This window comes from Notolabrus celidotus, chromosome 4 (assembly GCF_009762535.1).
Source record: "Notolabrus celidotus isolate fNotCel1 chromosome 4, fNotCel1.pri, whole genome shotgun sequence".
Lineage (NCBI taxonomy): Eukaryota > Metazoa > Chordata > Actinopteri > Labriformes > Labridae > Notolabrus > Notolabrus celidotus.
In genome coordinates this window covers 35,154,885-35,180,940 of record NC_048275.1, presented here as the reverse complement: position 1 = coordinate 35,180,940, position 26,056 = coordinate 35,154,885, and the positions used below count along the sequence as shown (strand labels likewise).

At 41.3% G+C, this 26,056-nt stretch overlaps 1 protein-coding gene across 4 annotated transcripts; it reads left to right on the top strand.

The window, feature by feature from the left end:
- The first annotated feature begins 761 nt into the window (after positions 1 to 761).
- LOC117811757 (rab11 family-interacting protein 2) lies at positions 762 to 25,859 on the top strand. Of its 4 annotated transcripts, XM_034682211.1 has the most exons (8): positions 765 to 971; positions 1,611 to 1,688; positions 1,833 to 2,204; positions 7,523 to 7,923; positions 10,264 to 10,606; positions 13,672 to 13,744; positions 19,500 to 19,704; positions 25,663 to 25,859. In XM_034682211.1, exons 3-8 carry the CDS (start codon positions 1,849 to 1,851, stop codon positions 25,851 to 25,853), a joined length of 1,569 nt encoding a protein of 522 aa, XP_034538102.1. In that variant the 5' UTR covers positions 765 to 971; positions 1,611 to 1,688; positions 1,833 to 1,848; the 3' UTR covers positions 25,854 to 25,859. The 4 variants fall into 4 exon arrangements, with proteins under 4 accessions (XP_034538103.1, XP_034538102.1, XP_034538105.1 ...); XM_034682212.1 differs by having other exon boundaries at positions 762 to 971; positions 1,611 to 2,204; positions 19,500 to 19,700; positions 25,663 to 25,820; XM_034682210.1 differs by having other exon boundaries at positions 767 to 971; positions 1,611 to 2,204.
- Positions 25,860 to 26,056: the final 197 nt, after the last annotated feature.

The window sequence follows — 26,056 nt, the reverse complement described above, 5'->3', positions numbered from 1 at the left end:
GAAGCCCTGTTTTATGGCAGCCATACTGGAAATGTTGAACTCAACCTGACTTCTGTTGAGCTAGTGTGACATAAAGAGGCGGGGTTTGAGCCTCCTAGCCAACAGCTACAGTGTTCCCACCTGTCAATCAAGTCAGCTGTGCCTCTCATTGGAAGACTTGCAATCTTAATATCTTTGAAATTGCAGCGCTAGAAAAAAATTCACCCCCCCCCCTACAGTGTGTGCCGATAGAGAAATGAGCTATCCAGACTACACTTGTTTTTTGTACCAGGCTGTAAACATGTTTATTTCTGCTGTAAAGATCCGCTTCTTTGAATTGGTGTGTATGTGGTTTTCGGTACTTCCGGAGCCAGCCTCAAGTGGATACTCGATGAACTGCAGTTTTTAGCACTTCCACATTGGATTCATATTTTTAGACCGGAGGTTGCCGCTTGAGTAAAATAAATAAATTATTTAAGATGAATAAAAGCAGTAAAAGCAGTAAATGAGATATTAAGAGAGTAAAATAATGAAAGGAAAATAAGATGGGGTAAAAAGTAAAATGATAAAAACCTTACCACAATCCAGATGAATATATTGTTCGTTCCTCTCTTCTTTCATTTTCATCTTTCTTATTTTTAAATTGTGCATTTGTATCATCACAGTGTATTTTTCTGACCTGTTGTTTAAGTTAAAACTCGCAACATGGGGCCCTATTTATACAGTCCATGCATGGGACCCATGGACCCATGATGGGACCTCCCGTCTGATGAACTTTCACCGGGGTGAGGAGGAAGTGACGTCACGGTAGGAGTTAAAGCTCGCGGTTGGCCCGGAGCCGACTTTACTGAGCAGCAACTGAAGCAACAACAGCAACAGCTCACACCGGGTGACATTTACCCTCCAAACCATCACATCATGTATCCAGAAGCCTGTCTCTGATAAGTGGAAGAGCTGATCCCCCCTCCTCTGTGGGGGAACATGACAGAGAGGTAAGAAGCCGTGTGAGTGATGCTAGCTGAGCTTGCTAGCTCTTTAGCTAGCCTGCCTGGAGCTAACGTTATCCTGAGAGAGTAACAACAACAGAGGCTTTAAACCAAAGTTATCACTACATCGTGCTTTAAAGTGTGTGAAGAGGCTCAAACACACGAGATATGCTCGTTGTCACAAAGCAGCAGAAAGATTCCTACTTCAGGAAAATCCCACGGACGGAGCAGCTGTCACTTTGCTTTATTTGTATGTAATAAATAAGAGTGCAGTCGTTTAATAATCAGTAAAAGCTAATATATCAGAAGAATAACATCAGTGAAATAAAGTCAGAGATGACACATCATTAGATAAAACCTGGAGCCCACAGTGTCCAGTGAACAAAGACAGGAGAAGTGAGTGTGACAGCATTAATGGTCATTTTACTCTCAATGACAATAGACCAACACCCTGTTTAGCCTTTAGATGACATCATTAAAACAAGTCTCACTACTCCTGTTTTTTTTACAGCTTGAGCAGGAAACCTGTATTAAAAGCAGTCTAGTTTCTTCCTTTTGTTCTTTTTGTTTCTATTTGATCTTTAAAGTCATGAAACATGTCTGAGAATCACACTCATGCTGTTCTGTCTCTCTCCATGTTTCCAGATGACTCACCCGTGGCTTGGACATCACCGATCTGACAGAACATGAGGCTGGCTGAGTTAGTCAGACTTGTCATTGCTTGTAATGATTCCTACTTTCACCATACAGACATTCACAACAAACTAGTGAACACTGAATCATGTCTGTTGCTTTATGTACGTGACACATGACACTCAAAGGAAAGCTACGTAACTTACAATCTAGTTTGTTTTGAATGGATTCCAGCTGATAACCATTGCTGATGATGTCGCTGGGGGAGCAGTCTCAGAAGTGGTTTCCCACCCATGTCCAAGCCACTGTTCTTCAAGCTACAGGTTTACAGCCCAAAGGCAAAAATGGCACCAACGACGCCTACACTATCATCCAGCTGGGCAAAGAGAAGTACTCCACATCGGTGGCAGAGAAGACGCTCAACCCCGTGTGGAGAGAGGAGGCCTCCTTTGAGTTACCTGGTTTACTTTTGGAGGGGAACCCAGAGGTGTACGAACTCTGCCTCATAGTGATGCATCGGTCTTTGGTCGGGATGGACAAGTTCCTGGGTCAGAGCTCCATCAACCTCAATGAAATCTTTGATAACAAGGAGAGGAAGAAAATGGAGTAAGTATCATGCACTCAAGCAGTAAAAAGCCTTTCATTAAATCCATAATAGACCAGTAATCCTTATCTCATCAGGGTAGGTATTGAGGAGCCCTTAATGTGCTCACACACACGCAGACACACAGTTCTACATGTGTGAACGTGTCAACCATCGCATAACTTACCTACATCTTATGGCAGGCGTATGCCGGACGTTTGATCCATACGCTGAATACATCACTTACTCGCCGTACTACGACGTATACCAGCCAGCTTCAGCTTGCTCTTAACTTATACAAAACTTACCTATAACTTATGCGACGCACGCCAGTGTACTCGACAACTGTTTTATACGTCGGCTTACACTGGCTAAATCATCATGGTCTGACAGGGCTATTACTCTATCACTTTTCATAAATGTGTGTACACCAACTAAAATGTTCTGGCTACCAATGGAGACTGGTGCTGTTTGGCCCTTTTCTACCTATGGTACCATAAATAATCTGGTTATCTACATCATATCATTGTGATGCCATTAGTTTACAATATGACACCCACTACATGTTGAAATGTAATATAGAGCCACAGATGTATCTATTTTTTTCTGATAATATGTCAGTGTCACATATTGATCAATAATAGTGCAGGAGATTCTAACATAATGACTTGATAAGCATCTTCATGAGTCCACACCAAGGTTATTATAGTTTTGCATTTTTCATTAGTTTTTATTTGTATTTCGTTTTGACTTTTTGTTTTCAATTTCAGTTTAGTTTTAATTAGTTTTTGAAGCGGGTTTGCTAGTTAAGTTTAGTTTCTATTTTTTGAAAATACTTAGTTTTAGTTTAGTTTTTATTAGTTTCAGTTTTAGTTTTAGTCTTTTTTGCCTGTGTGCCTGCCCGGGGGTTAGCTTCTGTTTCAGGGTAAGGGGCCTGGCCGCTCTCTCTTGCCTTGACAAGGTATGCTAGGTTAGCCGTCTTGTGTGAGCTTTTCAAATGGACTTTAAGATTAGTGGGATTTTCCCCCTTGAGAAATTGTCCACATATTTTATCACCTTCCATTGCAAGGCACTTACTCCTATCAGAGACAGTCATATTCAAAGTAATCCCAAATGGGGCTCTGCCGCTTTCTCCTGACTTTCGCTGCCATTAACGCTCTGCAGGCAAAGTGTGGACGCGTGCCTGCTTGTGCGATTGAGCCAAATGAAGTGAAACTGGCAGAAAACAAACAAAAAATTCATATCCTAAAAAAATAGGCAATACTGGTAGATACTCTGTAGGATAGTACTCTCCCTGGGGTGTCGGTCAGAACACACTGGACAGGAGACAGGAGGGAGCTTTAACCGTTTAGTGAATATTCTCCTTGTACAGCACAACAGTACAGCAGACCCAATGAGGCCACAGAGGAATAGGTATGAGTGTGGTCGGAAACACATCAAATAGATACACATATTACATATCCACTCAAAATACTGAGTTTAATACGAAAACTAAAGACATGTTCTCTATCATTTTAGTTTATTTTAGTTAGTTTTGTAAACTCACAATACAGTTTCAGTTAGTTTTCGTTTTTTTGTGAAGCCTCGTTTTTATTTTTATTTCAGTTAACGAAAATGTTTTTTCACCCCTCGTTTTCGTTATTTCGTTAGTTTTCGTTAACTATAATTACCTTGGTCTACACTGACTAATATTAGGACTCTGTGATGTGTCTGTTTTATTTAAGTGCCAGTAAAAAGAGTAAATTTCCTTATTTGAATCTTTAATTTGAATAAAGAACACTAAAGCCTGAGTCTGCAGTATAAAATATACATTACATGACCTCTTGTATGTTACACTTTTAAAATAAAACACCTCCAGCTCACAGTCATGCACAGATGTGTGGTTGGTAGAGGAGTAGACTTGTAAGAGGAAGTGGAAACTATTTTCACAACTCTTCCAGTCAGAAGTTGAATCGGTTATTGTTCATTGTCTACACGCCTCACTGCCTGTTTGGGCCGTACAGAAAGGTAACTTCTTGTTTTTCTCAGCTTGGTTTTCTCAGCTTGGTTAAAGACCAACTCCTACTGCAGCATATCTTCAATACTACGGCATTGTCCTTCAATCACATGAACAGAACAGAAATCACATTTTCCCTTTTTTTTTTTACTTTATGAAATTTTGAGCTCATACAATATATAAACATAAACACACACATACCGTCATACTGAACTTGAACTGACAATACCCCACATTAACACCACCCACCTCCCCTGACCAAGAGCACAACCTAGACAGAGAATAATGAAGAAGATTCAGGAAGAGGAATAAACAGAATAGACTAAATGAAAAGATAACAGATGGTAACAAGAAATAATCAAAAAATAAAAAGATAACCTTAATTAAAGTTAATTATAAAAATTTGACATCTACTGATAAGAAACAAGTAAAACAAAACCCAGATATACTAAAGGGAAAAAAAAGATAAATAAATAAAGATCCAATGCATAAGCATTGTTATTACCCTCTGCAGATTTAAACAAACTTTCACAAATAAGGTTTTTCCATGTATGTTCAGTAAAGTGACCACGGGTTGGTGGAACTTGTCCATCTTGTTGACCGTCCATTGTTGAGGCTTAGCAATGAAACAGCCCACATTGCTGAGGGATTATTTTTAGCTTAATCACTGACATGGTTAGCAGTAGTTGGACTAATTGAAACTAGTGTAGCTGGCCAAACATGTCTTGTTAGTCACTCCCATGCCTACAATTATTGTCAAAGGAGGCATTGAAAATCAAGAATGAACCAACAGCTTGTTCTCTGTAGACGCTCCTGATCCTCTGTATGCTTCATTTTTCCCTCAATGGGAATGTCTTTGCAGACAAAAATGGAGTGCATGTTGGGTAAACTGCATATAGGTGTGATATTTATGGTCTACAGCAGGCATCTGTATAGCTGAGTCATTTCATCCAGAGGTGAATCATACTGGCTGTATATGAATGCAGACAGCTTTATGTCTGGCTACACAGAGGGCTGTGACTCATTCAAAATAAACTTTTAGTGTTTCTTTAAACAGAAACAAAATTAGCTTCTTTTTTTTTGACATTTTCCTTTTTTTTTTTTTATTTGTGAACAAAAATCATCTAACAGGATGTGTTTTAAATTTGCTTTCTGCATTTTATAAACACGAACTTGGGTTTTGCCAACCAGTTTGTAGAATTAACAGATATAGTCATGGGTAGGGCTGGGTGATAATTCAATAACGATAACTATTGTGATGTAATTTTTCTCAATATAAATATAACAAACGTTTGATACAAATTCAATAGAAATAAACCTGTAATTACACCCCCCAACCACATGAAAGGGAACGGGCGCCAATGTGTCTTAAAGAAGAAGACGCCATTGAACAGCCAATCATGTTTGGTTTCTTTAACTTTCACTCCGGAGCAAAAATCTGCCTTTAAATATACATGAAATAATGATTAGATTTTTATCACAATAATTATCGATATCAACTGATATGAAAACATTTTTTCATGATTCCATCTTTTTCAATATCTCCCAGCTCTAGTCATGGGTTTCATCTGTTTAAAGTGCCAGAGTAATGCACCTCAAGGTCCTGCATGTCTTCAGCGGTCCCTAGAGTGAACATGCTCACATTACTTGTTGTTCTAATCCCACACTGCAGGCACACTTGACAGTGGTGCTCGGTCCCTTGATGGGTATCAACCCTCCACAGTGGGTCTGTAGCCGCTGCCCGTCTGCAGTGTTTCTGATCTGACACATTGAGGAGGAAAAGCCCACCTTGACATCTGAGCAGGCAGCCCATAATTATCGTCCACCTGTGTTTGTTGATTGTGAGAAGTTTCCCAGCAGCCTAGGCCCAAGTGGGAGGATTGTGGTTCCAAGCACAGGGAGGTTTATCTTAGCCTTGAAACTCACGTGAGGAGCGGCCCCTGCCCGGCGCAGTGGTACGCTGTGGCTGCTGATCAGACTGAGCACTACTCGCCCCAGCCTGGGAATCGGACCCAGCTGGGCCTTTCATGACTAAGCCCAATGACTCAGCTTCTGACAGTTCAAAATACCATTAACAGCTGCTGTTGTTCAACAGCCAATACCAAGCGTTATTCTGGATTTAGCTGATCACTGATTTTCATGTAGTGATACAGTGAGTCATGTCATTGAATGAAACAAATATATTTAGAGAACAAAATGATTCTACAAGTTTGGGAACGGTTCAGGTCTTGCAGGGATTTACAGAATCCTCCTACATACTCCGGTCAGTCGGATTGATTTACAGAAACAGTCCATGATCAGCACCATAATACTCCATGACTGTCATGAGCATGTGCAGTATGAGCTGTTGGGTTCCTCTGCAATGTGGCTTTGCAGATTCCCAGTTGCTGGTTGTTACATATCTGAACAAAGGCCAGATCATTTGTGCAAATGCCACTTTATTTATCTCAGAGTGAAAGCATCATTCCCATTACTTCAGTCAAAGAGCACAATTTGAACAAGTAGGATCCCAAAAGCATTATTTGATTTAACAGCAGGCTGTTTGTTACGCTCTGTATGCAGAGAATCCCATATGACAAATTGTGTACAAATTATATTTACACTTTAAGCTCCTGCTGTTTTTAGCTTTCTGATTGGTCTGCTCTCATTAGCCTCTTCTTGCAGAAAAGAAGGAAGAAGATGTTTTTTATGAGGTGTTGTTACGTAGTGTAAGGACCTTTACCACATCCTGTCGTCGTATGTTCCTGACCTCATAATGAAGTTACGCCAAGCTGTAACCTCCGGCCGGGGGAATTGAAGCCAATGCTGAAGTATTAAAAACTGCAGTTCATTGAGTGTCCACTTGAGGCTTGCTCCGGAAGTACAAAAAACCACATACACACCAATTCAAAGAAGAAGATCTTTACAGCAGAAATAAACATGTTTACAGCCTGGTTCAAAAGACAAGTGTAGTCTAGATAGCTCATTTCTCTATCGGCACACACTGTATAGGGGGTGAATTTTTTCATAGCATAGCAATTTCGAAGATATTAAGATTACAAGTGTTCCATTAAGAGAGGCACAGCTGACTTGATTGACAGGCAGGAACACTGTAGCTGTTGGCGAGGAGGCTCAAAGCCCTTTTACGTCACACTCGCTCGACAGAAGGTAGATTGAGTTCAACATTTCAAATACGGCTGCCGCCGACGATTGGCCTCAAAAGAGCTCTTCAGAAACAGATGGGTGACGTCACGGATATTACGTCCATTATTTTTACAGTCTGTGTTAAACGTCATAGTCAACTCAGAATATTTTCTCACATGTCTGTCAATCTAAATCTTCACATTGGATTTTCTCCCTCTTCAGCTGGTATTCCTTGGAGTCTAAGCCGGGGAAGAAAAGGAAAGAACGAGGCCGCATCCAGGTCAGCATCCAGTTCATGAGGAACAACATGACGGCCAGCATGTTTGACCTCTCCATGAAGGAGAAGCCCCGCTCCCCTTTCTCCAAACTAAAGGACAAAATGAAGGGACGCAAACATGACAGTGGCTTCAGTGACACGTCTTCAGCCATCCTGCCTCGCTCTGCCGTGTGTGATGCCGAGCCGAACCGCAGGCCATTAGAACCACAGCCTCAAGCTGAAGTAAAGGTCAAGAGATCACTACTGGCCGGGACCCATAAACTCTCTGCAGCCCATTCCATGTCCGATCTCATTGGGACCCACTTTCGACCAAAACTGGACTCCATGAACTCCATCGAAGAGACGGGTGAGAAACAAAGCTGTTCTTAGAAGTTGAATATATTTGAATTTGAGAGGATTTCAAAGATAGACTCTTCTTGATGCTTGGCCTCGGTCTTCAGGGACTAGATAGATATGTTGCTAACACTAGTTGCAGTTCTGGTTATCATTGCGTCGTCAAGCCTTTGCTACCTTCTAGTTTTTATATTAAAGGAAAAAGGACTGGGAGACGGGTGCCTTATTGATTTTAGCTGAAGGAGAAAAGGGCCTTGTTCTTAAACACTTCAACACTGTGTGTGCAGTTAATCACATTTCAGCCCCTTCATCTAAATCAAGTCAAAGACACATAAGGTTATTCATATCAATAAAACCCTAGGTCACTAACGTAACTCTACCTCTACCCTAAATGTTCAAATCATAGACATATACGTAGACGCCGCATTGACTAGCTGGATCGTACTTCAACGTCACCGCCATGTTGCATGTGGCAATCTGCAAAGACGTGCACAAGTAGTACGTAGAAACACGCCTCCCAAATGTTCTTATATGACCTTACTGTTGTAAATTTGACTTATAACCATTAGCAGAACTTTCCAAATGTATGCAACAAATATTTGTAGAAGTTTCCACAGCGCTAACGTTACCTTTTTAAAAACGTGTTCACTGCTCAAACACTAAAACACTGAGACACCTCTTAAAGCTGGGGTTGGTGGTCAGATTTAGATCCACTTTTTGTTCTACAGGTTAAAATGATCTTTCTGTCCCGATGGCAATCAATACATAATGTGTTCCTAAAAAAAGAGGTAAAAAATCTACAGCCAGAGTAAACCTGGGAAAACACCAACCAATCCCTGCCATCAGGAGCCAAACTATGAAACCAATCAAATCCTGTCCTGCCGTTCTGCCCGCCTCCTGCAGAGCGTACATTTCATGTTTGTTTGTGTTTTTAACTTTCACTATGAGAATGTTTTGGTGTTTTCTTACCACTGAGTGAGACATGATTTGACGTAGTGCAAAACACAAACCATGTGCTGAGGACCGGTTTTGAATCAGTCACCATCATATGGTTGTGAATCAGCGGCGCTCGTGCATGTGAGCGGGGGCGTTGTTTTGGAGGAGTTCCGAGGGGAGGGGGGGAGGGGTTAGACGGAGTCCTGAGGAAATGCTACACTCAAATTAATGCTAGTTTTCCGTGACTACCAACCCTAGCTTTAAAGGTACTGTGATTCATCCTTCTAAAGGTCGTGTCTACATTATATTTGATTTCACTTTCAGCAGCTGTCTCTTAAAAAGGTCAGTATAAATAAAGTCATCTTGGATTTAGAATTACTTCAATGTGCTTAGTGTTAATTCTAACAATGTCTTAAGCACTTTGTTCTCACGTGATATAAAACATTACATGTGGACAACTGACTTTAATACAGTGCAATTAAAAAAACATATTCCTCAGCGGGGGCATTTAAAGGCCACAGAGCAGTGGTATGAAAAACAGAGTGAAAACAACGGCCCAGACAGTGCAGGAAGGCTGAAAATATGTAAAATGATGAAATATTTTGAGCATGTTATAGATACAGGTGATCAAACTAACAAAAGTAAACTGAGTTGTATGGAAGGAGACTAATACTGGGTGAGTAATGTGATCAGAATGAGTAAAGTGATCATAGTGAAACAGTAAGACTTGTAGGTTGGGCGTATAAAAGTAGCATAACAGTATGACAGTAACGTACTGCACATTTTTTTGCATGAGATGATATTTTATACAATTAAAAAATGTCCATAATTTCTATAATGGAGTATATCCATCGTTTAATTGCTAAAAAAAAGCATACTCACTGCCAGTTGCAGCCGATTATTAATTTAATAACAGACGTCCTACATTTTTTTGTCTAAATAGTCATCATTTTTAGTACTTAAAAAATAAAAAATAATAATTGAATTTAAAAACGGTTCATCAAAATGAGTTAAATACAACAGGACAGTGATTTATTTTTCAAAAAAACTGTTTCCACATCTTGTATTAGTTGACACGGTGGATTCGCCACATTCAATATGGCGGACGCGCTGACGTATCGCAGCAGCGGGATAAGACAGTCAATTAATGCGGCGTCTACGTGTTGTCAGCATGCCATCCACTCCATCTGGCCTGTCTGATGTTAACCCCAGAGTTCTCTGAAGCGGCCACATCATGACTTTTAATTTTTGTTTCCAGCTTCTTAAAAGATGAATCAAGATAAATAGCATCTTTTCATGAAAACTGTAGAGAAACACATCGTAAACCAGAACAAATATTTCACCCTTCAAAGTCTGATTTATTTTGATTATGTCATCATTTGTTGGAATGCTCTTGGTTCTCTTTCCGGGATCACAGGTGGCCCTCACAGGCGTTCCCAGAGCGAGGTGCCAGGCTACCAGGATAGCGAGGTACACAGTGACCCTTTCACTGATATCGGTGATACCCTTCCACAAAAGTATGCCACGCTCCCACGCAACCGCAATCCATTCGAGGGGGAGCATGGGCAGCTGTGGGACCGGGGAGAACGGAAGGAGAAAAAGGAGAAGGTCAGCCTCCTGGAACGTGTAACGGGAAAGAAGGAAGGTCGCAAGACCAACGGGGGGCGTTCAGGCAGCTCTGGAGATCTGCATTCTCCCAACCCCTTCAGTGGAGACTCACAGGGAGACACCAACCCGTTCATCTCCAACTACAAAATAAGGTACTCCCTGTTGTGTGTCGTAGAAGTCCTCAAATGAATCTCTCATAGTTTAACACCATCATTCATCATGTATAGTTTTATTCCACCATCCACCTTCACGTACGAGGTGTCTGCAGCGGGCTCTCGTGACTTCATCATTGACTCTTCATCATTGAGATATTGATGAACATAAAAAACCTGTGCAGCAAGTGATCTTGCTACATGTGTTAATTAAAACCGTTGTACTACACAGCTAAAAGACCAGTGATGATTTTAACTCCCACAGAGTCGATTTCAACACTTTACAGGGTTTACATAGCTCCACACTCCACACACATTACTGCAGTCTTCCATCTTTTGTTCATATTTATCCCAAATGAAGACACAGGCTGTTTTCAAACCGCCTACTATACTAGCAGTACGTACTGATTTGGCCTAAACTCAGTATGTAGTATGTGAACAAGAGCAAAATCTGCAGTATACCAAAACTACCCGGATGTCTACTGATTCAGGAACATGTCTCAGTATGCAGCGGACCAGTCTCCCTCACATACTGTTTCCCACAATGCACAGCGTTCTGCGTCTTCTTTTTACCATATATGACGGGGGGGACTTTGTTTTTGAGTGCTGTGAAAATATTTAAATTCCATATAAACCACTTCTTAACTTTTTAAATTATAAGTGATGCTAAAGAAGCAGTTTATCTGTCAGCTTGGACGTTGCTAGCATCCTGCAGAACCAGATCCAACAGAACTGTCATACTACACACAACCATCAGTGGGTAGCAGGCGGTTTCGAAGACAGTCTTATTTTCAGAGATAAACATAGCTGCCATAGACAGCTAGCTAACATTAGCTAAACACCATGACACAGTTGCTATTAAGTCCTGGCAAACCGGCTTTGTAAAGCGTAGATGCTCCAAAGATGTCTTTTTGTACACAGCTGCCCACAGCATCAATTAATACTTATTTCAGAAAGTTAGACTTAATTCAACTCACTGTGTTGAACCACAGGAAAGAAAGCCAGCTTGTCTTTGTCTCCAACGAATGAAGTGAAATGCGCAGACGACTAGTGATGGAACATTCTATTCGAATGCTTGAACATTTTTTCACTTACTCACTTACAAATCGAAGAGTTAATGCAAACATTATCTAATTTTAAAAGTACATTTTTCATTGTTTTTACTGGTGTCTGGTTGTGATACGATGTCCCGCCATACAGTGGGTATAGAGTGTCTTAAAGCTGTTTGCTAACCGGGTTAAGTAACAGACGAAGAAGAATGCCAACTGCATTAAAAAGTATAAAAGGAGAAGAAAACCATAGTGACTGTCGCTGGTAGGGATGGGCATTTTAAGCCAAAATACTATTCGATAATCACTGGCATCTATTCAACAATTATTTCACACACACACACACACACACACACACACACACACACACACACACACATACCTGTCCCATCAACAGCCCGTTTGTCTGGCAGTCGCGTTAACCAGCAGCAGGACGAGGTGCTGCTAGTAGCGGGCTCTGACGGTGTCCGTCTCTTTATGTCAGTGTTTCTGTGACGCAGCGTGGCGTGTGTGTTTACATTTTACAGCCATGTTCAGTCTCTGGAAATACGTGTGTAGCAGTATGAGATTCAGAAACAGAAAATCGCCACGACTGTTGCTAATGTTTTGTCCCTCATTTGCTATGTAATGCAGTTAGCATTCTTCTTCTTCTGTTACTTAATGCGGTTAGCAAACAGCTTTAAGGCGCTCTATAGCCACCGTCTGACGGGAATACTGTATTACAACCAGGCACTGGAAAAAAAGATGAAATATTGTATTTTTTTAAATGAGAAAATATTCAAAGGAAATCTTTTTTACTTTTTTAGAAAGTGAACAAATATTCATAAATCATTGCCCATCTCTAATATGTGTGAACTGGTTTGAGATTCAGAAACGGAAAATAGTGCAGAGACTGAGCCTGGCCGTAAAATGCAAACACACACGCCACGCCGCGTCACAGAAACACAGACACAGAGGTTGAGACAGACACTGCCAGTACACACTACTGTGGGGGCTTTATTAGGAGTAATCCCTGAATAGATGCCATTGACTATCGAATTGTGTTTTTGCTTGAAATGCCCATCCCTACTGGAGACCTGGGCGGAGCTTAGATTAATTGACTCTCTGTAGAGTTGTGTTAACACCAAGTGGCAACCACTGGCTGCGAGAATTGAAGCTAATGCGGAAATGTTAAAACTGCAGTTCATCGAGTGTCCACTTGAGGCCTTGCTCTGGAACTACCAGAAACCACATACACACCAATTCAAAACAGACGATTTTTGCAGCAGAAATAAACCTGTTTACAGCCTGGTACAAAACACCAGTGTAGTCTGGATAGCTCATTCCTTTGTCGGCACACAGAAACAGATGGGTGACATCACGGATACTATGTCCATTATTTATACAGTCTATGTTTAACACTGAGGGATTTAATCAGAAAGAGTCAAAACTACACTTCGGGAGTTAATTAACTCTGAAATGTTTAACCCTAAAATTTCAACTCCAATTTTTGCTGTGTTCAGATTATTAGCTTCAGCTTTGCCATACATCTTTGAACACCTTGTAGATCTTAATGTTCTGTCCGATGGATCTTAACATGTCTATTGTCTTTTTCTGGTTGAAACTGTAAAGGCAGTGTGCTCGGTGTATTCTGTGCGTCACATAAAGGCTTGGCGAGCGCTGTGGCTATGTTCTGGTTAAACTGAGTGGAAGGTGTCATTAGTGGCTCTTTAGAGTGCTTGGGTTTGATAACAGAGCCCTCTGAGCTATGGTAATGAGATCCTCCACAGAGATAGACCACCCAATTAACTACTTATCTCTGAAGGCACTAGTCCATCATCTAAACTGTCTTTGTCACACAGCAGCTCACTGGTCATTCAGAATGTGGTGAAGACGAGGATTTAAAGTGTCTGATTTATTGATGCATTCATACACAGCTACAGAAAGCACATCATGTTACACCTCTTTGTATTGGTTCAATGGTAATAATTGTGTCCATAATATTCACTGTCTGTGTTTCTGTCTGTTTGTTTGCAGTGATAAGAAGTCATCAAGACATGAAGAACTAATCTTTGGCCATAAGAAGAAGGACATCAACGGCAAAAAGAAAGTAAGAACAATGACCTGCCTCGTTAACTGGACGCATCGTCTGAGGTTGTTGTTGAACAGTGATTGAGGGGAAAAGGGAAAGCCTCGTGTCTTTACTTCCAGAGTGTTGTGATGCTCATGTATAATTGGGAACCCTTTGTTAATTTTACGTAGCAGCTGGTGATCTCTGAGGGCTCTGAAACTCAGATGTGTTATTTGCCTAATTGGACACATCGGTCACCGTGCCTGAGCTGATTTTAATTTGAGGTGGTGTGAAAGTTTAGTCTGTGAGGTCAGAGCTGGTGCTGTGTCTCCCTGAATTCATCCATGAACGCTTTGAGCAGAGATATCGTTTATTATCATTCACAATGATCGAAACTCTGTTTGGACCTAATGTTTTACCCTTCATGAGTTGGGTTTACTTTATTTTATTTTATTTTATTTTACTGCCTGTCTGCCTTTCTGCCTGTCTGCCTGCCTGCCTGTCTGTCTGTCTGTCTGCCTGCCTGCCTGCCTGTCTGCCTTTCTGCCTGCCTGTCTGCCTTTCTCTCTGTCTCTGTCTGTCTGTCTGTCTGCCTGTCTGTCTGTCTGTCTGTCTGTCTGTCTGCCTGCCTGTCTGTCTGTCTGTCTGTCTGTCTATCTATCTATCTGTCTGCCTGCCTGCCTGCCTGTCTGTCTGTCTGTCTGTCTGTCTGTCTGTCTGCCTGCCTGTATGTCTACCTGCCTGTATGTCTGCCTGTCTGTCTGTCTGCCTGCCTGTATGTCTGTCTGTCTGTCTGCCTGTCTGCACATTGCTCTTTACGAGTGGACAGTCTGTCTGTCTGTCTGTCTGTCTGTATGTCTGTCTGTCTGTCTGTCTGCCTGCCTGCCTTTCTGTCTGCCTGCCTGCCTGCCTGCCTGCCTGCCTGTCTGTCTGTCTGTCTGTCTGTCTGTCTGCCTGTCTGTCTGTCTGTCTGTCTGTCTGTGTGCCTGCCTGTCTGTCTGTTTGTCTGTCTGTCTGCCTGCCTGTCTGTCTGTCTGTTTGTCTGCCTGCCTGTATGTCTTTCTGTCTGTCTGCCTGCCTGTCTGTCTGCCTGCCTGTATGTCTTTCTGTCTGTCTGCCTGCCTGCCTGCCTGTCTGTCTGACTGCCTGTCTGTCTGTCTGTCTGTTTGTCTGCCTGTCTGTCTGTTTGTCTGCCTGCCTGTCTGTTTGTCTTCCTGTCTGTCTGTCTGTTTGTCTGCCTTCCTGCCTGTCTGTCTGCCTGCCTGCCTGTCTGTCTGTCTGTCTGCCTTCCTGCCTGCCTGTCTACCTGCCTGCCTGCCTGCCTGCCTGTCTGTCTGCCTGCCTGTCTGTCTGTCTGTCTGTCTGTCTGCCTGCCTGTCTGTCTGTCTGTTTGTCTGCCTGCCTGCCTGCCTGTCTGTCTGTCTGCCTGCCTGTCTGTCATTCTGCCTGCCTGTCTGTCTGTTTGTCTGCCTGCCTGCCTGTATGTCTGTCTGTTTGTCTGCCTTCCTGCCTGTATGTCTGCCTGCCTGCCTGTCTGTCTGTCTGTTTGTCTGCCTTCCTGCCTGTATGTCTGCCTGCCTGCCTGTATGTCTGTCTGTTTGTCTGCCTTCCTGCCTGTCTGTCTGTCTGTCTGTATGCCTTCCTGCCTGTATGTCTGCCTGCCTGCCTGTCTGTCTGTCTGTTTGTCTGCCTTCCTGCCTGTATGTCTGCCTGCCTGCCTGTCTGTCTGTCTGTCTGTCTGTCTGTCTGTCTGTCTGTCTGCCTGCCTGCCTGCCTGCCTGCCTGCCTGCCTGCTTGCCTGCCTTGTCTGTCTGTCTGTCTGTCTGCCTGCCTGACTGCCTTCCTGCCTGCCTGCCTGCCTGCCTGCCTGCCTGCCTGTCTGTCTGTCTGTCTGTCTGTCTTGTCTGTCTGTCTGTCTGTTACACAGCACATTGCTCTTTACGAGTGGATCTGTTGGTGCAGTCGCTGTAGTGACACCTAAATGAGAAAGAGAATGCTGATAATGGCTTTCCTCACCTTCCTCTGTGGGTGTTGAGGGTTTTCGGTCTCCTCATTTCGCCCCTGTGCTTGCCGAGCAGTGCCAGAAATGGCAGATCCTGTTTCCTTTGCTCCAAGGCCCTAATTAAGCAAACACATGGGGGACGGAGAGCTGGGAGACATTTCAAAGAAACACAGCTTTTAGATTCTCAAAGCTGAGCTCATTAGAAACTGTAATGACACAAGTGGAGAATGCCAAGTGTGCGCCTTATCTTCTCACCACTGATCGCAGAAAAATGGTCATCATTACTTTGCCAATTCATGCTAATTTACAGGCCTTTGTGAACATCTACTAAAGCGCATTAATATTATGCTATGTGTGTACGTGACAGAGCACAACATGCTTGTATGTAAATCCACATCCCTTACATTTGGCTTCTGGTTTTCTTATTTGTTCTCAGACGGCCTAAATGCAGCGTCTTTATAAAAAGTTACCTTCATCACCTGCTCCTAAAACACTCCCTCACATTTAATCTCAGTGGCAAATACTTCATTTTGGTCTGTGTTGCCCCATCGTAGACCTTCTACTGTTGGGAGAGATAAGATAGTGGTGAGCAGGCACACTCCAGGTCCTTCTGCATATTCTTTCTCCATCAGCGTTTGAATGGTGCATGGGAGTGGAAGCTGATAAGAGTGGTATTTGAAATAGGATGAAGGCTTTACTGCCCTCTCCGTTCAGGGGAGGATGACCAGCATTGAAGCTATGAAGTGGCCCCTCATTAAAAATGATTACAGCGTTACTCGTGCAATATGATCTGCACATAATGTACCACACAACTTTAGTCCAATAGGTTGTTCTAAAAAAGCAGCGCTGGGCTTGGTTGGGTCCATTTTTAAAATATTTATCGTCCTGACCTTAAGCTGCAGAAATCAGCAACCTGAGCTTTCCCCCTCAAAATAAAGATTGTGTTCTGTTTTAGAAACCTTTATCGTTAAAGTCCAGCATGCTATTTAGAGTTGTTTTCCTGATGTAGTTAGAGAAACTGTGCTTTGAGGTGCTGGAAACTAAAGAAACAAACAAACCGAGAAGGATGTTAGAAGCTAATTAGAGCAGCTAAACTGCTCCTGGTTCATTATAAACACTCAGACTGTCAGATCGTAACATCTGCTGAAGAATCATTGACATGTCAGGGCTCAAGCACTTAAGAAGTCTCACTTTAAGGACTCATAATTAGCCTGTATTAGCAACAGATAATGAGAGATAAACACTTGACAGTTTATGTCACATCAGGCCAACATGTCAGCGTGTTTACTTTGTTGCTATCTTTAGACTTGAATTTGTTATCGGATGCTTTGTTTCATATTCACATCATTTTGGTCTACTTTATCTAATCCTATCTAATCTAATCTAATCCTATATAATATAATATAATATAATATAATATAATATAATATAATATAATATAATATAATATAATATAGTATCTTTGCATTTTTGTGAATATGTATGCCAAATGATGTGATTGAGGACAATGTGACATCATTACAACTGTACAAATTATTTGTACTTATCCTTTATTTAAGCAGGGAGGACCCACTGAGTCCAAGGTCTCATTATCAAGGGTGCCCTGCAGCAATACAATTAAATACAATTAAAACAAAAACACAGTTAAAAAATAGTCACATTCAGACTTTCAAAACGGTTCTAAATGCTCTCATGTTTTAAAACTATTACAAGTACTTATTTTACGTAGCTCAGTTACTACCTCTTTAAAAAGATCATAAGATATCAGATAGAGGAGTGTATACACTATTTAAAAGTTTTTCCATATAGGGCTGGATGATGATTCGATAACGATTTGCAATGTTTCTTCAGCAGAAACAAAATCAGCTTCTTTTTTTGTAATTAAAGAATAAAAAAATAATTTGCTAGACGAGACGAACAAAAATCATCTAACTGGATGTGTTTTAAATTATCTTTATGCATTTTAAAACACAAACATGCGTTTGCCCACCAGTTTGTAGAATTACACAGATATATTATGGGTAGGGCTGGGCGATAAATCAATAATGATCAATATCGTGATATAATTTTCAATATAAATATAACAAATGATCAATAAAAATGTGATATATTTAAACCTGTAATTACACCCCCAAACCAGTAGAAAGGGGGGTGCTAAGCAGCCTTAAAAGATAGTTGCCACCCAACATTAGACAGAAGACAAAGACGGCATTGAACAGCCAATCATGTCGCAGGGTGAGAGGTAGTCAGAGAAAAGAAGCGCTCGTGGAGACCTGTCACACAGCTGCAGCCCCCAGTTCGAGCGTCTCCGCTGTTGGCAACACCTTCAGTCAGCTGATTCACATCGAAACATACTTTAAACTAGGGATGACCACAATTAATTGATTATCGATTAATTGATTGTTAAGAAATGACTCAAAATCAATTTTCCGTCACGTGGATCAAACATCATGTGGTCTCATATTACACTCATCTATCAGGGAGGTTTTTTAAGTTTAAAGCATGTTTCGATGTGAATCAGCTGTTAAAGGTGTTGCTCACAGCGGAGACGCTCAGCTGCGGCTGTGCGTCAGGTCTCCACGTGCGCTTTTTAAAAGAGGATCAATACAAAACTGCTGCCAACAACAACACGGACACAAAGGTTGACCGCTTTAAACAGGATATTTCCCACCTTTGGATACAAAGGCAACAGAAAGGTGGGAAATCCTGGTACGGTACTTTTACAGACCAGCAACATCAGAGCCGTCTGAGCTTTTCTCCAGCGGGACTCATTATGACCTGGTTGCGCTCCTGGCTGACACCTGACCGAATACACATGTTGATTTTTCTCAATAAGAACGAGTAGAAAGAAAACTGGACACTGTGAGTCTGAAGTACTTTTCTGTTAATATTATGAGCCTTCACTTTATAAGGTTATGTCTGCGGAGAATATTTTAATGAGCCTGATTGTTGATATTCTGCGTATCAAACGTGTGCCCGTATTCAATACCGTCAGTTATATGCATTTTGTTGCTGTAAAAAATACAATTTAGGGGGAAAACAACGTATTTGGCATTGTTTTTGACGTAAGAATAATAATGTTTTTTTTTTATCAATTAATCGATAATTGATCGTTAACATTTCCAAAAATCGATCACGGAAAATACTTAAAATGTACATCCCTACTTTAAACTTAGAACACCTCCCTGATAGCTGAACCAAATATGAGACCACATGATGTTTGTTCCACATGATAGAAAATCGAAACAAAAAATGTGTTTGAGTAAGTTCTTAACAATCAATTAATCTATAATCGATTATCGATTAATTGTTGCCATCCCTAGTCTGAGCCCTATCAGGGTTTGTTATAGTGAATTAAAATCAGTCTGTAACTGCAAAAGAGCCTGGGTGTATGAAGGGGCACAGGAGTATAATATGGTATCATCAGCATAAAGATCAAATGTACCATTTTTAAATTCATCTCTAATGCCATTAATTTACAAATAGAAGAGGTCCAAGGAATGATCCCTGGGGTACTCCTTTGCTGACTTCTGTAAAAGATGATTTTACACTATCTGCAACTATTGCTTGAGTTCTGTTGGTTAAATAGTTGTGAAACCAGTAACATGCACAGTCATCAAGACCTAGGGAAGACAATCTGCTTAATAAAATGGAGTGGTCAACCATATTAAAGGACTTTGATAAGTCAACAAAAAGGGTAACACATTTACAAAGTCATTCAACACAAGGGCTGCTGCAGAGACTGTGCTATGACACTAACCCTGTTAATTCTGGCCTTTATTTCTGTTTCAGGAGGTCAAACAGGAAAGCGTAGCTGCCTACAGCAACTTAACCTTTGAGGAAGTTGTGCAAGAACTCATCAAGCAGAAAGAAGTGGTGAAGAAGAAAGACAGCCACATACGGGAGCTGGAGAACTACATCGATGACCTCCTTGTGCGCGTCATGGAGGAGACCCCGAGCATTCTCCGGACGCCCTATGAACCAAAAAAGAAGGCCGGTAAACTTTCCAAAAAGTAGAGAAACACAAAGACACAGGATGAAGGTTTACTATCGAAGGTGTTGAAGTGGCTCAGTTACCGTGTGATAGGATTATCAGATCGATCAAAGCCAAACTTCTGATTGAGTGATGCCATTCTTTATTTCAGATGTGCAGATTTTGAAGAATGTTTCTCAATGTGTTGATTATTTGAGCTCATGTGATTCATGTTGCCCTCTTTGTTGGGCAGAAATGTCATTCCAATGTTTCATCTGAAAAATAATTCAGTTTTTGGGTACTAAACGTGATGAGAGAACATCATCACGTTGTATAAATGATCATCTCAAACACATTTTGAACAAATAGAAGTTTGGCCTCTGCGTGTCAGATCATAAACCTACAAAGATCTGCTGCACACGCAGCTCCAGCATCTGCTCAGAAGATGTTCAGGTGCATAAAGAGCCAAATCTGCGTTTACTAGTTGCTGTAGTTAAAAGATGAAGCTGATGTTGATGTGTTTTACGTTCAAACATCTCACAGAGGCTCCAGCTGTCTTTAATAGCCTCAGTGATTGGTGGTTATGTGCAGACAGTGAAAGAGCTTCACAAACAAACATTTCTGTTTTCAGCTGCTGGTTTTACTTTAACTTTTTTTATTGTGATGGCTATCAAGTTACCAAGCGTTACTTACCGAGGGTGAAGGTTTTTACTGACTTTAATGTGCAATAATCACAACTTTTTCTTGTTTACATTTAATCACACCTCTTCATGTTGTTTGATTCCCTGGGAAACGTGTGGAGAGTATTTGTTACAGCCTTTATCTCTGATAAAGTCCTGCTAAAGATTGTATGAGCGGTACCTGACAGTCTGACGGTGTGTGAGGATTATAGATACTTCATCGCTCATGCACACATAAAAGTAATTTTGATTACATGTGAGGTCCTAATGTTGAAAATGCTACTTGATCCCATTCTCACCTGTTCTTCTGTATTAGTCTGTGAGACCCCGCCCCTAAAAAAGAACCTTCTGTTAACGCCTTACTGATGTGTAATTAGCATCAGCATAGCTTCTTACCCTCAAACTACAGTTACAATGAAGTACTGTACCTCAGTCAGTTATTCATGTAAGGTTTCTTCCAAGTTCACTGAGTACTACTGAGAAGGCTTCCCTGATGTTTGAGGTAAACAGCCACTGATACCCCTTTTCGGCCAACGCAAACCTGGTTCTAGTTCCGGGCTGGTGCTCAAGCTCGTTTGGAGCTGGTTCAACTTGCGAATCAACTCAGCAGCAGTTTGTTTTTCGACCTGCTCGAGGCCGTGGAAGAGCCACGTCGTGATGTCACATCTACTAGGGATGAGCAATGATTTTCGAATATTCGAATATTCGTTCACTTTGTAAAAATCGAAGAGTTACTTTGAATATTTTCTCATTTTAAAAGTAAAGTTTTCATCATTTTTTCCAGTGCCTGGTTGTAATACAGTATTCCCTTCAGACGGTGGCTATAGAGCGTCTTAAAGCTGTTTGCTAACCGCATTAAGTAACAGAAGAAGAAGAATGCTAACTGCATTAAATAGCAAAAGAGGAAGAAAGTGTTAGCACCAGTCGCGTCGATTTGTTCCGTTTCTGAATCTCTCCACACTACAACACACTTCTTTCCAGAGACTGAACATAGCTGTAAAATAAAACACACACCCCGCGCCACGTCACAAAAACACCGACATAAAGATCGAGACAGACGCCGTCAGTGCATGCTACTAGAAGCTAGGGATGGGCATTTATTTTGGAATATTTGTTCACTTTGTAAAAATCGAAGAGTTACTTTGAATATTTTCTCATTTTAAAAGTAACATTTTTCATCGTTTTACCGGTGCCTGGGTGTAATACAGTATTCCCGCCAGACGGTGGCTATAGAGCGTCTTAAAGCTGTTTGCTAATTGCATTAAATAACAGAAGAAGAATGCTAACTGCATTAAATAGCGAATGAAGAAGAAAACAATAGTGACAGTCACACAATTTTTGGTTCAAGTGTGTGCACGATTATTGTATTGAAATAATTGTGGAATAGATGTCAATGATTATCGAATAGTATTTTGGCTTGAAATGCCCATCGCTAATTTCTACATGACCACTTTTCTCGGCAGCGCTAGTGCAAACTTTCCCTCACAATAACAACAATGGTGGACAGCGTAGCATGCTTGCTTATGCTTCCTCGACCGACCACTGCTTAGCCTTGGAATCCATTCGCTTCGTCTTTGTTATTTTCGCCGCAGGAAAATGGCGTAAACTCAATTGGTTTGTCTTTCTGGTCACGGCAGCCCCGCCTCTCGCCCCTGACGTAAGCAGTTATCGCTGCTAGACCAGTAAAGAGTTGGTGCTGCTCTGGAACCTGTTTTGAATCCGGTTCTCTTGCAGTCGAAACACAAAAAAATCGTTCTCAATTGAGCACCGGCTCCAAACCGGCTCTGAAACTGCCTCGGTTGCAAAGGGGTCTAAGTGTCACTGAGGCACAGATAACAGTGACAGCTGATCAGCTGATGTTGACGTGTTATGTCATGTCAGTCTGCGATGCTAATGTCCCAATAACAGATATCGTCTCCATGATGCACAGGGCTCTTATTCTGCTCATTATTCCTTTCTACTGAACATTTGCTGTTACAGTTGATTTGCACTCTGGTACTGAAATGAATGAACAGTAAATGACTACCTGCAGGTTTAAAGTCTTTGTATTACCTTTACCTGTGATTGTACTCTATGTTCAACATACCTGCGTAGGATTTGGGTTACATATTCAGTTGTTTACTCCTGTTGAATGAAAGCAGCTTCCTGTACATGCTTTGTATTATACCTGCTGAAGTTGGACACCATTTTTATGACTTATTATTATTATTGATAGTAATAGTTCTGTTTTTTTGTATTCTTCTAATTCCTATCCAGTCTCAGATGTTGAAAACATTTGATCACAACACTGTATAAAACATCCTCACAGCTAAGAGTGCCAACAGTGCCACAGTCTATGTAAGGAATGTCAACAGAGCGCTTCATCTTCTGTTTTCCATGAAACACTCAGAAGCACGTTCACTAATGTTCTTGATATTTCTGCTGCTGTCAGAGTTGTTTGTTCTGAAGGAATGTGATCTCTCTTTGGAGTTGAAGCCCAAATCTCTTGATACTGAATGTATTCAGGTTGACTTTGAAATGTATTATTGTAAAAACAATAACAACATACAGGTACACTAATGAGGCGACTGAACGTCGCCTTCCTCTGAAGTATTTCATGTATCCAAAGAGATCATTTCTAGCAGGTGTTTCCCCCCACCGTCTTTCTATCGGATGTTAATGTGAGACACGCGTGACAAAAGTCATATTTTATTGGGCGAATGTTTTCTGACCTGCGTACAATCTTAGAAGCCAAAACGCTTGAATCAGATCTTTAAATGAAGAGTAATATGTGAGATGAATTAGAAGCTCATGCTGATCAGAATCAGTCTCCAGATCTTTCTTTCTTTCCACATGTGCTGAAATGTAAACACTCTGTCACGGCACTTCCACCAGATCCGTGTCCAGTCTGTCTCAGATCCACTGTGGTCCAGCTCCGGACAGCAGGACTGCCGGACAGCTGGAGTCATGTAACCGAGGTTTACCCGTGGAAATCCCTGAATCAAGGATTCTCTTCCTCCTCTCCTCATCCATGTTATCTTTCTGGTCCTCTGAAAACCTCTGATGACTCCAGGCCTGGCTCTGTTTTAAAATGATTTTGTTGTCAAATTTAAGTGAAATACAATCTGGTGATAACACAGAGTGTTTTATTCTGAAAATTAACCGGATGTTTTCATTGTGTTTTGGTGGCTGACTTCCTGTCCCGCTCCATCTGCTCTGTAGAGATTGATGCGTCATACACGACATCTGGCAGAATTAAGCAAGTCTTGTGTCTCTGATCTGTTGCGTTCTGACCTGCCGGATCAGAAACGCAGCCAGAACGCAACTGAGCAGATCCAGTGGAAGTTAACAGATTGACTAGAATAGAAAGATCCGGTGCTGTGACGGATCGGAGACGGACCGGACACGGATCTGGTGGAATTTGGCCGGAACACCTGATGTTACAGACTCTTTCGATAGCTTTAATTAGCCTTGTTTTGGTACTTTAGCTAGATGTAAATGGACCTCACTGAGCTCCTAGTACTTCCACTGTACATAATGTGTAGCTACTTTGTAATATTACTTCACCTTTTAACTTTTTGCACATTTTCGTGTGCCGTGAAATGTTAGCAGAAGTGCTCCTGAGGGATTCATTCTGCCAGAGGTTAGAGCAAAGTACGAGTAACAACAATTTAAAAATTGGGAATAAAATGTCATCAAAAATAATTCTACAGTGGTACTTTCATTTTAGCTTTAATGTCACTGGATGGTTTGTTTGCTTTAGTAAACTTCTATCTGAACTAGGGATGTCAATTTAAAGTATTTTCCGTTATCGATCTTTGGAAATTTTAACGACCAATTATCGATTAATCATTAAAAATAAAAGTAAATGTTTTTCATGTCAAAAACAATGCCAAATGCGTTTTTATCCCTGAATCAAATTTTCCTCACAACACAATGTATATAACTGACAGTATTAAATAACTATGGATCATATTGAGGTGTTCAAAACGTTAAACACGCTGAATAATCTCCACGGACAAACAGTCAGAAAAGTGAAGGCTCAGAATTCAACAAGAGAACATACTTTAGACGCAGTTTTCTGCCTACTCGTTCTTATTGAGAAAAATAAGCATGTGAACGTGGTCAGGTGTCAGCCAGGAGCGCAACCGGTTCATAATCAGTCCAGCGGCAGTGAAAAAAAGCGCTCGTGGAGACCTGTCACTCAGCCGCAGCCCCCAGCAGAGCGCCTCCACTATGCACAACACCTTCAGTCAGCTGATTCAGAAACACACTTTAAACTTAAAACCCCTCCCTGATAGCTGAACCAAATATGAGACCACATGATGTTTGTCCCACGTGATAGAAAATCTAAACAAAATAATGTGTTCGAGTAAGTTCTCCATCAATTCATTGATACTCGATTAATTGTTTACATCCCTAATCTGAACCAAACCTCCATGAAACAATTTGTTGAGGTGTAAAAACCTGCAGATTGACGGTCTTTGCTCCAAAACAATGCTTACAGGACAAATTCACTGTCCCATCCGCCTCTCATTATTAAAGATGCTAAAGATTGTTTAGCACATGCATCAAAGTGTGTTTAAGTAGAAGTCTGTCCTACTCCACTAAAAGTGCACACATGGGGATTTTGTTTCCATGTTGACGAAGCATGCATTGAACCTTTTGATGGATATGACATAAAGCTCGGCTCGGATCTCACAATCCTCCTCTGGCAGTCTTCTAAGTCTTCTGCTGATAATATGATGCTGCTTGCCATAGGCCACATACAGATGCCAGACACTAAGACTTAAGCTCCCGCTAAATCCCCTGACGGTGCTTGTAATGTGGCACACAGTTTTGGAGGAAATGATGACTGTGTTTATAAAAGATTTCACCAGAGAGCAAAGCTTCATTCAGTTTATAGAATTGTTTGAAAGCTGCTAGACAGAAGCCAGAACAATTAGGCGTTCATTGATTTGAGTGTCCCAACGTGGTCGAGTCCTAAATGACTTCTTGATACTGACAGAAGAAAGAGGTCCACTCCTGGAGGTACGACCAAGGTGTCAAAGTTCATTCAGGCCCTTGAAAGATCACATGATTAGTTTCTTCTCGTCATGTTTTTGACTCTAGAACACCTCCAATCATTTTATCATTTAAGATAAAGACAAACACCAGATCGTGTTCATTTTCATCCACCCTTTATGTGGTTGATAAATCTCTTTATAATGAATGGGGCACACAAGCTTTTGTTGCATTTAACATTTCCTCATAATGACCAATATGCAATGATTCTGAGCGGAGATGTCTGAGGACATGAGCCTGTGGCTTTTTTTTTTTATAGTTGTGGCGTTCAGAGGCTGTCCGTGTGATAACTGCAGTACGAGTGTGTTAAAGGTGCCAACACAAACATTGAACCAGTCTGATGATGAATTCCTGGATTTCCGCCCATTACCAAACACTGGTTTTAAATATCAACACTATTATTATGATCAAACTGTCCCAAGATTGTCCTTTACAATAAACTCACTGTAAATGAAACCTCTGTGTGTTTTGATGTGTTTGCTTATTTTGCCGTTAAGATACCTAAACCTCAGGATCATTTGCCCTCTGATATCTGACGTCACAGTCTCAATCTGATGCAGATCTTCTGTGATGTGGATCGCTGATAAACAGTTTCTTCCTTCAGCACCTCTCCTATGTTGTTGTGGAAGTTTTCTAGTTTCTTGTTTTTATAT